The sequence below is a fragment of the Sus scrofa genome, chromosome 14 (assembly GCF_054392235.1).
Source record: "Sus scrofa isolate SSC_HxYL_T2T_F1_AM1 chromosome 14, Sscrofa_HxYL_maternal_Yorkshire_Landrace_v2.0, whole genome shotgun sequence".
NCBI classification, from domain to species: domain Eukaryota; kingdom Metazoa; phylum Chordata; class Mammalia; order Artiodactyla; family Suidae; genus Sus; species Sus scrofa.
In genome coordinates this window covers 156712932-156727203 of record NC_139396.1, presented here as the reverse complement: position 1 = coordinate 156727203, position 14272 = coordinate 156712932, and the positions used below count along the sequence as shown (strand labels likewise).

The 14272-nt window shown below is 60.0% G+C and overlaps 2 protein-coding genes across 6 annotated transcripts in view; both read left to right on the top strand.

Moving 5' to 3' along the window:
* The window catches only part of EEF1AKMT2 (EEF1A lysine methyltransferase 2), a 72664-nt gene extending 71308 nt beyond the window's left edge, over positions 1-1356 (top strand). Inside the window, exon 7 of the transcript XR_014827137.1 lies at positions 1218-1356. The gene's annotated coding sequence lies outside the window, so the exon portion shown is untranslated. The remainder of the gene's footprint in view (positions 1-1217) is intronic.
* FAM53B (family with sequence similarity 53 member B) overlaps positions 1-14272 on the top strand; it is a 117996-nt gene that overhangs the window by 36661 nt on the left and 67063 nt on the right. For 3 of the 5 annotated variants that reach the window (XM_005671549.4, XM_013983842.3, XM_021073621.2), the window contains exons 2-3: positions 1218-1478; positions 10250-10304. In XM_005671549.4, the coding sequence (XP_005671606.1) occupies positions 1401-1478; positions 10250-10304 (133 nt within the window). In that variant the 5' untranslated portion in view covers positions 1218-1400. Of the gene's footprint in view, positions 1-1217; positions 1479-7422; positions 7666-10249; positions 10305-14272 lie in introns of those variants that run through there. The other 2 variants (XM_021073622.2, XM_084995830.1) reach the window with 2 other exon arrangements.

The window sequence follows — 14272 nt, the reverse complement described above, 5'->3', positions numbered from 1 at the left end:
CGCCGCATCACGTCCCCCAGTGCGACCTGGGGCCCCATGGGCTCTACCCGGCTGCTCTCCCCAACAGGCAGCCCTTTGCAAACGTATTGATTTCCCTCCTCCCCTTCCTGCTTCTGCACTTTGGATGAACCTTGTTTTCGAAGAACAGTCGAAGGTAATTTTCCTGCGCTTGCCAGCTGGCCCGCGATGGAGCAATTTCAATAACACCCACTGTAAAGTCTAATCGAAGTAAACAGGAAAATATGATTTACAGTCGGGACGGCAAGTAGATGCCAGGGGGCAGTTCATTTTTACGCAGAGCAGCAGATTCTACACGTTTTCCAGCACCGACCAGTTTGTTTTCAGTCACTGGTTATTTGTGACTGTTGTCATCATTGCTTTGTCCTCTGATGGGGATCCTCAGGGTCCTTGGATCGAGGGACCTTCTCTGAAGGTGAAACCGCCGCCGACGGGAGGGATGGAAATAGGACCAGAGGAATTAATTTGTAAGGAGTGGTTGTCCCGCCCTGCAGCCAAGGCCCCGCTCTGGGCGTTGGGTTGGTGGGAGATACTCAGGGCTGAGTGGCACGAGGCTACCAGAGGGTCCCGCCACTGCTGGCAGCTCGGCGGGGGGCCTAGGTGCTGCAAGGCCACGACTTGGCTTGGCTTGCTCGGAGGAAGGGGACAGTGTGGCAGATGTGTCATGTGGAACAGCGGTGCTTCTGGGGCCTGGGAGTCTGTGTCTTTCCGTGGGCCCTCCTCGTCCTTCCAGGAGCTGCTCTTCAGACCCGGGTTCGGAGCAGCGGCCACCTTGCTGGCTGCCCGAAGGCCGCCCCTCGGGCTTTGACTACAGGGTGGGTGCACGTCTAGCCTCGCCGACCTTGCGCTGTCCTTAGAGCAGCTCATCGGAAGAGGCCTCATGACTCAGCACACTTTGGGGACAGCAGAGTGTGAGTGGCCCAGACCACCAGGGGATCTTCTTAAAGGTGCCATGAGGCTGATCTGAGATTCACTGTCGGGCCCACCAGGGGGTTGCCTTTAGGGACTCCCCAGGGCCGGCATGGGGCGTGAGGCCCTCCCCCGGGAAGGCGACGCTGGCCTTCGTGGCCCTCCCAGAAGGCATCTCCTTCAGCGCTCCGTTTCCCAGCAGGGTCCCAGCATGCAGAGAAGTGGGTGGCGCTCTGGGGGCCCTCGTCTTCCCCAGCCCTGAACCCCTTTGTCCTTCTTTTGCTTTCCAGGGCGCTGACCACGCTCGGCCATTGCCTGGAAGAGCCCCACCCGAGGGTGAGCAGCCCGTGGGGAGCTGCTTCTGCTGACATCATCACCCAGGAGGTGCCCAGGAGGTCGCCTCTGCCTGTGTTTCCACCCGAGGATGGCCTGTGCCCGCCCTGGGCTGGCGCCCAGCGCCTGAGGTCCTTACCATGGTGATGATCCTGAGTCAGAGCCTCGACAAGCAGGGAGCGGACCCCATAGCATGCAGGACCTTCAGCCCTGAGCTGGTAAGGACCCAGCGGCCTCGTTTCTCTGATGCCCTTTTGAGGCCTGATGTCCAGGAGGGGCTGTGGACTGAGCAAGCAGGCTTAGCAGACCGAGTCCGGAGGGCCTGAGAGCAGAGCTCCGTGAGACTGGCAGGCGGGCCGTGGGGCAGAATCACCCCGAGCCAGGCTGCCTACTCGCAAGAAAGAAGCAGCCGGCCCAGACCGGAGTCTGGTGAGCGGGGAGGGAGGGACCAGCAGCCTGGGCACCAGCCCCACGCATGGTTCTGCCACCTCTGCCAGGCTGCAACGGGCATTCCTTCTGGTCTCCACCCGGTAAAGGAGGTGGCTTCCAGGAGGCGGGGTGGTCCCCGGGCAGGGGCCAGGATGAGTCTGTTGCCTGCCAAGGGCCGTCAGAGGGAGCGCTGCCGCCTCGGGAATGTCAGGAGTGGGAGACGATGGAGAAGGAAGGTCGGCCTGGCAGCCAAGTTGGTGGCCCGGTGGCGGCCACCCTTCGCGAGGCCGTCCTCTGGCCAAGTGGCCCGACGAGCTGGGCCAGAGAGAACAAATCGGCCTCCGCGCCCTCCTTCCAGCCCCAGTTCCTCAGGAGTGGGCTGCTTCCTGCAGAGGGAGCAGGAAGAAGTACCCCTCAGGCAAAAACTCTCCTGCGGAGGAGTTTTGCAGGTGGGTGAGTCCCCAGGACTCTGCAGTTTCAGTCATCAGGGACAGGGCACTGGCCACAGTCACGTGGCCTGGAGCCCCTCCTGGTGCCTTGACAGCCCCCCTGAGAACCAGCTCTAGACCTCGTGTGCTTCCTCCCCCATCTCACACCTGCTGGCAGAGGGGTCACAGGTCTCCCTAGGAGCTTGCGAAAGCCACCCAGGCCTGTGTCGACTCCGCAGGCCTGCACCTGGGGTGGGTCAGGCCCTGGGCTGGAAGAGTGCCACCAGACGAGGCGAGTCTGCCCGTCCCTCCTTCCTCCCAGTGAGCATGTAGCCATCACTAGGTGCCCTCTCTCCACCCTCCCTGCTGCCACTCTGGTCCTGCCCGCGTCCTCTCTCGCCGGGATTCTTATGCTTCTGGCTTCTTCAGCCTGTTCTCCACCAGCAGCCAGAGGGAATGCAAGTCAGACGGTCCCTCCTCTGCCCAGAACCTCCCCCTGGCCTCCCACCTCCAGCCGGGCAACCACCAAGCCCTTACCTGGATGTGTAGGGGCCACCACCTCTGGCCCCTGAGACCACATGCACCCCCCCACCACCACCACCACTCACTCCACTCAAGCCATGCTGGCCTCCGTGCTCAGACGTGCCTCAGGACCTTTGCACCTCTTCTGTGGCCTGGAACACTCCCCCTTAGCAGGACTTGTCCCCTCCCCCCTTTGCTTTGGCCATGTGGCCTGAGGCTAACTCCACTACAGCTCTGGATGCTCTCTGTCCCCTTTCCCATCTCTTTTCCCTCCCAGACACTTAACTTTCTAATGTTTTGATCTTGCTCATTGAGTGACTCCTGCACTAGAATGTGAGCCTCCCGAGGCAAGGACTTCTGCCTCTTTTGCTTCTTGCTGCACATCCAGTGCCTGCCCCTGGGGCCTCGTACATGGTAGGTGCTCAGGGGACTTTTGTGCAGTGAATGAATGTGGGTTCCGGTAGCCCAGCATCTCGGCTCATCATCATTTTAGTCCCTTCTCTGCTGTCCACGTTCACAGCTGAGGGGTTGCAGGCACGGGTTGCTCTGGTTTCCGCTCTCAGTGGCTATTTTCCTGGTGGAATTAAAGCACTTGCATAGAGTGGCTCTGAGCAAAAAGGAGTGGCTCTCAGGGTGAGGGCCTCCTAGAGGTCCCCAGGGAGCTTCCCTGTCTGCTTCCAGCTATGCCGCTGCCTTAGTCGTCACCGTGGAACTTGGTTACATCTCGGGGTGGGCCTGCCTGGGGGTGGGTGTGGAGCTGGTTCCAGGGCCCTCGGGCTCACAGCCAGCTGAACTGCTCTCTGAGGAGACAGGGCCCGAGGCCTGGCCGGAGCGTGGCCTCCCAGCCCCAGCCGGAGAGGAGGAGAGGAGAGACGGCCGAGGGAAGTGACCGGCCCTCAAAGGGGGCTCTGCGGCTTCCTTCCCACACCCACCCCTCCTCATTGGTCTTCCTCCTCTTCCCTCCTTTCCCAGATGGGCAGGTCAGTGGCCGGGAGCAGCCGCCTTTGGAGAGGGCCCTTCTCCTGTGTCAGTTTGTTGGCACGTCGCAGGTGGTCAGCCCGTCACAGGCCTGGCGGGCGGGAGTAGGGTGCGTGGGGCCGGTAGAGGTCCTGTCGCCCCTGCCTCTCCTGGAGCCTCCCCCACCCCCGCCATACTGAGGGGCACACAGCTGGCGAGCAAGGTGCCAGGATGGTAGGCTTCGAGTCCAGGCCCTTGTGCCCCCCACCAAGGCCCTCGTGCTCGCGCTGGCCGGCTCCTGAGGCTGCGGTTGTCCCTAGACTCCCCTCGGCCTTGGGGAGATGCACAGCTGCAAACAGCCAAAGAAAGACCCCAAACGAGACCGGCCTCGTGGTGACATCCACGCGGCAGCATGGAAGATAAACTGATCAGGATTTGCTCTGAGCAGCCAGCAAGGTTGAGAGGAAGCTGGGGCTTTGCTTCAGCTTCCTAAACGGGTAACATCATCCTCGTGTAAATACCATCAAGATAATAACAGGAAAGATGGAGAGGCTTGTCTCCTTTGTTTTCTAATCAGACTAAGGAGATAACAGAAGTAGGGGGTTCAGATTAAAAAAGGAATCATGAATCACCACAGGCCACTTTGGAATGATGGGAGCTGGGCCCAGAGGCCCCCAGTGGGGACAGAGCCTAAAACTGCAGGTGGAGGTCACGTGGGGACGGGGAAGCACAGGGAGGGAGACTTGGACACCCCCCCCCACCCCACCGCCTGCTTAGGGCCCGTGTCATGGCTCTCTTGTTCTCCTTTTTCTAAAAATGCTGGTGACAGCGTGACTGCCCCTGCTCCCGTGGGGGGCGGGATCAGCCCTCGCTCGGTCTCTCCGGGCGGGGAGGGGGGGTTGGCCAGACTCGTGCTCTTGGTTCCCGTGCCCCACTCCTCCCTCTTTCCTTTCCTCTTCCTTGAGTGTCTAACATTAGCTGCAGCTGCTGGAAGGCAGCCCAGACATTTGACCTCGGGAGCAGCGTCCCCCGCTCCTTCCCGCACGCCCACGCTCAGGCCAAGGGTCTGTTCTCCCCCTATGCCCCCCCCCCGCCCCGTTTCCCAGCCCTCCCTAAAGCCCAGAGCCCGCAGGGAGCTGGGGGCGGAGGGCGGAGCGGGGCTGCCTCACTTTCCTCAGCTTCGAGCTATTTCCGGCAACAGTGGACACCCGTTTGGGGAGCAGGTACTTCCTTCCGTGCTGGTCGGATCGGGATGCCCAGGCCAAGTGAGCTGGCCAGCAGGAGAGTCAGGCCTTGCACCCAGCTGCCTGGGCACCCAAGGTCGGCTTCCTGCCCGTCACCCCAGGTTGGCAGGGGGCCCAACAGCCCCAGCCAGGATCCCTGGTCAGAATCCAGAAGCGCTCGAAGTCCGAGGCGGCGGGTGCCCCCCCCGCCCCCACCGTCCCACAGAAGCCAAGACACCAAGGCCCGCCCTGCGGCCGAGGGAGCCGGGGCTGCCTGCCCCAGTTCCATCAGCAGCTTGGAGGGCCTCCACCCAGGGGTGCGACTCCGTCCTCAGCTTCTCTTTCCTCTCGGCCCGGCTCTCCCTTCTGCTTTCCATGGCCCAGGCTCCCCCTGTTCTCTTCTGGAGGCTGGGGCACCCCGCTTGTGCCCTTCGAGTGTGCGAGTGGGAACCTGTCGGTGCTGCCCTCTGGGCCCCTGGAGCCCTGCGTCAGGAGGAGAGAGTGACCTGATGGCTCTGGTCCGCAGTCTCCAGAGAGGCGTTCCGAAGAAGCATGACTATGGCCAGAGATGAGCTCGGCTGTTTTCTGTCTGAATTAAATAATGACTTGAATCGTGTCTTTATTTAAGTCAGGGCTTCTAGCCTTCCAGACACATGGCCCCTGGAGCCTTGATTGGGTGTCCAGCTTCTGCCTTTCCTGTGGAAGGTCTCGTTCCCAAGCCTTCTCTGGCGATCCCCGAGTCTCGGACACCAGGCTCCCTGGGGAGGCTCAGGAACGGCGGCTCGGAGGGGGAGAAGTACCCAGGGGAGCGGGGCTTAGCGTCCTCTTGCCCTGCAGACAGTGGCCAGGGCCTGGACACGTGCTCGTGTACAAGCACTGAACGTCTTGGGAAACCTCAGGTGGCGGGAGCTTCCCCCGGGGTGTCCGCCTCACCGCATCGCCCACATAGTGACTGGCTCATCCTTCCCACCGTGGGTGCGCGGGCCCGGAGGGTAGGGGAGGCTGGCTGCAGAATGGCACAGGCAGTGGGAATAGCCCGGCTCTGGATGAGCTGGGGCCCAGTGGGGCCCTCGGAGCTGGGCCCAGGGAAGCTGTCCAGCAATCAGCATGTGCCCGGGTCCTGCATCCTGGGAAGCTGTCGGCTACGTGTGTTCTGGCCTGTCCACTGCCAGCCCAGCCTCAGACACGGAGCTCAGCAAGCCAGATGGAGACCCTGATCCATCTTTTCTGTAATTTTTATTTTTTTCTTTTTCTTAACCCTGACCGACCGGAGGCAGAAAGCCCCAGGCGGAAGTAGTCAGCCCATGACTAATCCAGGCCTTGTGTTTGACCTTAACATTGCCACTGCGCTATCAGTCAGCCTTTCTCCGTAACCACTTCAGTGGAATGACTCTACACACACAAGCCAGTTTGAGTTGAGCGTCTTGAAGAAGACGAAGGAAAAGAAAGGGGAGGAAGCAGCGTTTTTGGCAGGGGGTGGGGTGGGGTGGGAGCTAAACCTCACTGCACGTGTTTTGGCAGGTTTTCTTATATCTTTTCGGTTAAGGCAGGTTTAACTTATCAACTGTATTTTCTCATGGTACGAGAAGCCTCAGCCCAGACATCACCTCGAGACGCTGCCTGATGTTCCACCATTATTAGCCTGTTTAAAGTCTGGTGCGAGGGAGTTCCTGTTGTGGCTCAGCTGTTAATGAACCCGACTAGCATCCATGAAGATGCAGGTTCGAGCCCTGGCCTTGCTCAGTGGGTTAAGGATCTGGCGTTGCCGTGAGCTGTGGCGTAGGTCGCAGACGCAGCTTGGATCCTGAGTTGCTCTGGTTGTGGTCCATGTGCCATGAGTGCGGCCATAAAAAGACACACACAAAAAAAAGTCTGGCCCGAAATTGGCTGGGATTCCTCCGATGTAAGCAGCTGACTTACACCGCAAGGACTCACAGCAGTGATGGAGAGGACGGTAGGAGAGCAGCTGGTGAATGAAGCCCCAGGAAGGCAGGGACAGGCAGTTCAGAGGACTGGAAGCGGGGGCTCCTGGCAGGCTTGGAGTCTCCCTGCTGGGTGCGCCAGCCCAGCACCCCCTTGGTCCAGGAATCCAAGCCTAGGAGCAGGGGTGGCTGGTCAGCCACACCCACCCCAGTGAGGGAGGGGAGGAGTCCCAGTGTGAACTTGGGGTGCTGTTAGTGGATGAAGGGGGGGTGCACCACCAGGCCGCAGTTTCACATGCTCAGCGAGAAGACCAGGAGTGGGGCTCGCCCAGGACAGGGGACGTGGAGAAGGTGTTCCTTCAAGGGTTAAGATCTCCATGCACGCAATCACTGAGCCCCTCATGCCCCTGGGTACAGAGTCAGAGGGCATGTGGGGAGCCCAAGCGGCCTGTGGGGGGGTCAATCCCAATTTTGTCTGGTGGTGCGCTCCCTTGTTCTTCCGAGAGTTTTGCCTTGGCATGAGCCCGGTGATTTGGGGAGACAGCGGGTTCTGTCCAGTGGGAATCCATTTCCATCGGCCGTGCATCTGCCGGGCGTGTGACCGCAAGAACAAGACAGGCTGGGGCCGACAGGTGGCCGTAGCAGTCAGCGGAGAGTCACGTGGTGCCTGCTCTGGGCTGGGAGCATTTGTGGACGGGACAGCAGCCTCGAGCAGCTTGATTTTGGGGGAGGCAGAGTATGAGCACAGAAACAAACGAACGGGGGCACGTAGGGCAAGCGTTAAACAAGGCCACGCGGAAGAAAGCGTGGGTGGGTAGGGCCCATCGGCCGCGATGGTCAGGGAAGGCCGCCAAGGAGGCCGCGTGATGGGAACCAGCCGCCGAGCGAAGCCCTGAGGCAGTGAGCCGGCCGGTCCCGAACCGCGTGAGTGAGGCGGGTGGACAGGGGCTTGGCTCACATGGGCCTGGTGGGCCGCCGAGAGGAGGTGTGGCCAGGTTTTATCCTGGTAGCCGTGGGTCATGGTTGGAGGGTTGTAAGCTGTGCAGCCACGTGGGCTGGTCTCCCTGGGTCTGTGTGGAGGATGGAGGACAGATGGCAGGCCTGGGCGCACGCAGGGGACCAGGCTGGGGACTCATTCGGTCCCTCATCAGGGGGTGGTGGGGCTCGGGCCGGGCAGCACAGGGCATAAGAAGCAGTCACATTCCGAGCGTGTGTTCTCCAGCCCAGCCAGCGTGTCTGCGGCAAAGGCGGGCGAGTCCCTGCTGGGTGAATGAGTGAGTGAGTGAGTGAATGATCGAGGGCCTGAGGAGCGCTGTGCATGGCCCTGTGGGTGCTTCAGCATCCCTGGCGCCCACTCGCCAGTCCCCATTCCTGGGGAGGGGCCCCGACGTGTCCCTCTGTCTGGACATGCCGGCTTGGTGGGAGGAAAGGCCGGTGAGCAGTGCTCCCCTGACAGTGGTTCTCGGTTCTCGCTGGTTTGCTTCCTGCTTCATCTGTGAACCCACGCCTTCCCCGGTGGCCCCTGCTTGTCATCGCAGCGGCGTGGTGACTCCTGCGTTCTCACGCCTTCTGCTTTCCCCTGCCCGGGTCCTGGTTTGGGTTTCTGTGGGCTCCCAGCCTGGGTAGTTCCCCTCCCCACCAGGTGCAGGGGTGGGCTGGGCATGGGTTGGGGCTGGGGGTCCCAGCAGGTGTTTGCTTTGTGCGGGGGGCTCCTGTGGCGTCAGGGCCATCTCCCTCGGTTGGCTGGTCTGTGGCATCAGCCAGGCCCCTTATCTGGCTCTCTGTAGTTTTTTGGGGCCTGGCTGGCTTCCCCAGGTGGCGCTGCCCGGAAGCAGGGCTCTGGGTGACTGCCACCCGCTTTCCACTCGGTGACTTTGGTGTGAGCCGGGAGAGAGGCAGAGGCAGCTGCTGCCTTTAACTCTTTCCAGATATTTCCGCGGCTGGCTGTAGATTGGATGGAATCCAGGAGGGAGACCTATCTTGAAAACACGAGGCGTGTTTTAAGCCCAAGAAGCGGGCCAGAGGAGAACCATCCTGCTCCAGTTCACCCCCATAAGTTCCGCCTGGTCCTTCAGAGCCAGCTTCGTCTCCCCAGGGAGCCAGCCCTGACCTCTAGGCCCCCAGCGCCCATGGCCTGGCCCAGGTCCCATGCTGCAGTGTAGCGGCTTATCTAGTGACCGTGGCCTCTACGAAACAAGGGCGTCCCTCACCTCTGTGTCCCAGGCTGGTCAGGGCGGACCCTTAATAACCTGATTGGATGAACGCATAGGTGACCGAGGGCAAAGGGTCCCTGACTCGGGCAGCTGGGGACACGGGTGGGGGAGCTGATGCCAGACGCTGGCTACCCTCTTATCTGGGCGGGCCAGGTGTTCCTAGCCAGCCCCACCCTCCTCCTTCCAGGCCCGAAAGAGCCGGGCCTGGGATCCAGCGCACTTCTTGGAGTGGAAGCCTTGCGTGTCCCTGCTCCGTGGGGCTCCTCTCACACGTTAGGGCCCCCTGTGACCAGCCGACCCGTCTGGAGCTGAGCGCTGCTTCCACCATCGCATGCTCAACCCTAAGCACAGCCTGCCCGGAACTAATCGCTGGTACCTGTTTGCTGGATGAATGAATGCAGGAAGGAGTGCGTGGACCTTCTTCCCGGGGCCTGGCGAGCACAGTCTCCTTCTCACTGGAGCCCAGAACGGGCCTCTCGACCTGGGCTTCAGCCAGCACAAGGGAACGGGTGACTGTTCCACACGCAGGTTACCGGGTAGCCTCTAGGCCCCCCTGGCTTTTCCCCCAACGGCCCCAGTTGAGCTGAGGCTGGGTGCGGGGTTGGAGGGAGCTGCGCAGTGTGTACAGTGGAAAGGGGAACCTTTGTGGAAATACGGTGCCAAGGGCTTGAAAAGCCACAGCTACGTGTTGGGACCAAACATGACCTCTGGGGCTCTGTTTCAGTTCACGAGGGGGCCTCCAGGGGCCTCCGAGCTGCACAGCAGCCTGCAGGCCGAGGGCTGCCCTCTTGAGTTTTACCTGATGCTTCTACATAGAGGAGGAAGAGCTGTTCTGGTATCGCGAAGGGAGGGCTCTGAGGGTGAGAAGGGGCCTCTGCCCTGCCCTTGAGGCTCTTCCTGTCCCCGTGGACAGGAAGAGGTCCCCTCTCCTCGCCGGGGCTGTGGGGAGGCCTGTCTTCAGTTCAGCTCGGTGAACTGTTTGCATCACACCTCCTCCTGCACCACCTCCGCGTCGCTCACGTGGAGAGATCCCCGGGGTCAGAAGTCACGGGGCTCTCTTGTGTGTTTTTAAAGCCCATGAACTTGATGGACTCCTAGCTCACCAGAGCCTCCAGACAAAGAGTCCAGACCTAATCATAGGCAGATGTCTCTTTTAATACTTTTTTTTTTTTTTCTCCTTTTCCTAATCTGACGTTACCCCTTTAATGGTGACTTTAGCAAGGGATCAGTGCAGGGTCATGTGCAAACGTGCTTCTTATGACTTGAAGAGTGATAGCTTTTCTGGTTGTTTTCAGCACACGCCAAAGAAGATGAGTCAAGGACCGACACTTTTCTCTTGTGGAATTATGGGTGAGTAACCGAGGTGGCTGGGGACAGTCCTTCTCTAGCCCTTCCGCCAGGGCCTGAGTCCTCCAGGTGAGCTGCTCAAAGCACTTTCTGGACACAGGCACGAAGCACAGCCGCGGGGCCTCTTTTCGGTGTGTTTGAACTGTTTCGGACTCAGCGGTGCTGGAGCGGCGCAGGGGCTGCGGGGCCAAGTGAGTGGCCGGGCGCTGGTGCGTGGTTTGCGAATGTTATTTCCAACGACACTGAGAGTTTCTGTCTGACTATTAATCATGTTCAGTTTTGTTTTTTTTTTTTAAATTCAGAAAACGCACCGTAGTGTAAAGTAGAAAAATATCTCGCGGCCGTGATACCCACAGCTATGACTACTGTTGCTATTTTGTTGTATCTTATGTTCTTTGCATTTTTTTACATAGCCAGGTCCACGATGAACATATGATTATACGAAATTACATATATGTGTATATACACACACACACACACACAATTTTTTTGGCTTTTAACTTCATAATAATTAACATCATTTCCCCATGGCACTAAAACTGCCCATCCCATGCATTTTAATGGGTCTGTACTACTGCATTGTGTGGTGTATTTAATGATGTCACTGTTTCTTGACTGTGGGGTGGAAGGACCGTTTTGCTTGCCGTCCTGGTGAACAGTGGCTGAGTGTCTGAACGTTGCTCTGCCTTTTGGATTATTTCTTGGGACGGTCCCCAGGGGTGGAATGGAGAGGCCAGAGGGCAGGAACATTTTTCAGGCTCTTGCTTCATATTTCCGACACGTTTTCCAGAAAGGTTGCCTGGGTCCCCTGTTCCCATGCCAGCGTGAATTACCCTGTTTACGAGGGGGCCAGAGAGAGGACGTATCGATTGCATTGATTTCTCTCTGCTCCGGATGGTCGGGCACAGCGTCTCCCCGTGCCGTCTCTCCTTGAGTCCCACCCCCTCCGGGGACACCTCGCCAGATGCGTTTCTGGAATGTCTGCGCGGGGACAGAAACCTGGCTTCCTCGACGGGTCCCCTGTGCGGGCTCTCGGGTTTCAGGTTTGTCTCCGCAGGGCTGCGCAGGGTCCCCGTGGCCTTTTGTCTCAGCCCTGGCGTTTTCTTTTTCTTCTTGAGACCCAGTTCCCGTGGGTGGGCTGACCCGACAGGGGTGGTGCTGGGGGTGTCACAGTGAGTGTCGTGGTGAGCGCAGTGCTGTGCCAGGGTGCCCGTGACTCTGCAGCTGCTTCGCCCGGCGAAGCCAAGGCCTCAAGGGGGTGACGTCCCCAAGGCCCCATGGTCAGCAGAGCTGGACACTGGGTTGGGAGGAAGGATTGTTTTCTTCTCACAAGCCACAGCTGTGTGGCAGCACCCTGGGCAGCCCCCTTGGTGCTGCCGCCCCGAGGCCATAGAAACAGGGGCTCACCTGACCTTGCTGTACCCCTGTGACACACTTCTGAGGCCCGTCCCCGCCGGGGGCTTCACTGAACACTCGGTGGTGGCTTTCAACACACCCTCCTTGACCCGTCTGGGTGGCCCAGAAGCCGGCCTCTCGGCCTGCTTCCTGGGCCAGACTCCCTGTTGAGCTCGGGCTGGGCTGCTTTCCTTTGTCATGTCCGGGCAGGAGGGGGGCTCCTGGGCACGCCTGCCCTGTGGCCCCCCAGGACCTTGGCTCTGAACCGAGCCAGACGAGTGACCCGGGTTGTGGACATGTTGGTCTGTGTTTCAAGGCCGTCCGTGCATCAGGCTTCCTTGCTGTTTGCTCCAAGTGCATCACGGACAAGTTGGAGCGCTTCTGGGCTTGCGATGGGCGGTGTTGGTGCTCACACAGTCCCTCAGAGCTGCTTACCTTTTCTAAGCCTCAGTCTGCTCATCTGTAAAATGGCCGTGATGTCAGCACCGGCCTGTTGGCAGGACGCTGGGAGACATTTGGAAGAAGGTGGGCACAGCGTGGGTGGAGGAGAGGGCTGAGGCCGCATGGAGAATCCTGCTTTTGCAAGGGGTCTCTGTACCCAAACAAAGGGACCACCTTGGTTCCTTGGGGAGGAGGTGTAGGGGAGAGAGTCGAACTCGCGAGCAAGAGCCTCAGGCCCCGGGATGGAGGCAGGAGCCCTGGCTGCAAGTGTGGGGTGTGAGATCTCCTCCTAGATCCCCAGCAGAATCGTTCTGAGCCCATAGGGCGCAGCGGCCTGCCTCCTGCTGGGGGCCGCTCTCTGGCCTGTGTTTCCAGGACGGCCTGTGCTGCTGCTCCTCCAAGCTCCGGCTTGCAAGGTGGCTCTTCAGGAAGGGCTCTGCAGAGTCTCCCTCGCCTGGGGGCTCTTCCCTTCCCAGGGGCCCTGCCTCCCTCCTGCTCTGCGGTCTGGCGCCAGGGCACCCCAGATGGCAGAAGGGCAGGGGGGCAGCTGTGCCGTGGGGTCTGTGCGGCCCCCCTGGCTTCTCCCTGCTTCTCTCTCCTACGCGCTCATCTTTCTGTTCTCAAGCCCTCCTTGCTCTTGGAGACCCTGATGCCTCTGACAACACGCACAGCCAGGGCTCGTAGAAGAGTCCATCAGTTCGTTTCAGTGTTGTTCTAGTAGGTATTTATTGAGTAACTACTATGTGTCAGGTGCTCCGTGTGGGAATCGATTGGCTCAGCCCTTGCCCTCAGGCGGGTTTCTGTCTCATGGAGGATAAAGACCAGGGAGCAGTGAAGTCCCCATGGATGAGGGCGACTTCCACATCCGTGCCCACGGCAGGCCCTCAGAGCTCTGGGCACATCGGTGCATCTTCTGCCCCCACCCCATCTTGCACCCGGCAGGTGTTCATAGGATTTAAAGAGACAGCGGCACACAGGAGGTGCCGGCTCAGCCCCTCCCATCTCTCTCCCCTTCCTGCACTTGCTGAGGTGGGAATGTCGGTGGTCCCGCCCGGGTTGCGTGCTGGTGGACGCTCCTGTGGCTCCCGCAGCCCAGGGAACCCCAGGCCTTGCCCTGTGACATGAACTGCAGTGAGGCGTCATCCCACGCCTGCTTTTCAGTAGCAGCAAAGAGGACACCCAGTGGGTCCAGCCAGACCTTTCAAGAGGGTTTGAGGGGGTTCCCGCTGTGGCTTAGTGAGTTAAGAACCTGGCTAGTATCCATGAAGATGCAGGTTTGATCCCTGGCCTCGCTTAGTGGGTTAAGGACCTGGCATTGCCATGAGCTGTGGTGTAGGTTGCAGACGTGGCTCGGACCTGGCATTGCTGTGGCTGTGTCCTAGGCCGGCAGCTGCAGCTCCGATTGGATCCCTAGCCTGGGGGTACAGCCCTAAAAAAAGAGGCATTTGGGGCACTTCCAGGGCTGGACAATGCTCTGTGAAGATAAAATGTCATAGTATTCTAATCACCACCACCCCCGCCTGTCTCCTGAAGATAGAGGACTCAGGTTCTGGCCCCGATCAGTGGAATTCTCCCGAGAGCTGGGGACAGCTTGGCCCCGAGACTCAGAGCCTTTTCCTTCTAGGCCCCCACGCGAGGGTCCGAGCTGGACGCTGGGACGCATTGGAGTTTCAGAAATCCCCTTAAGAAAATCCAGGCCGGCGCGTGAGGGTGGGGAGTGCCTGTTTGCTTCCTCTTAAAAAGCCACCCTCGCAAGTAGCTCAGCCTCCTCTGCGCCCGCTGAGATAAAATGCTTTACGAATATAATCAGCGCTCACGACAATGTTTTGTTTCTAAGCACTTCATGCTCCCTTATTGTGAGCCGGACTCCAGGCCCCGCCCCACCTTCGTCCCCCCACCCCCTCCAAGTTTGGGGACTTGATACAAAGAAGTGGTTTTGTTCTTTTCCAAAGGGGGAGGGGAACAAAGGCAGCGCGAAGGGTGGATGGGAGAAGCCCGGGGCGGGGCGGAGCGGAGCCAAGCGGCCGGCCGGCCCGCTCTGTGCCAGGGCTGAGGGCCCCTTCTTCGGCTGCCCGCCCAGCCTGGTCGCCACAAGGCCCCTTCCAGCAGAGAGGAGGCTGTGCTTCTTGGTTTCT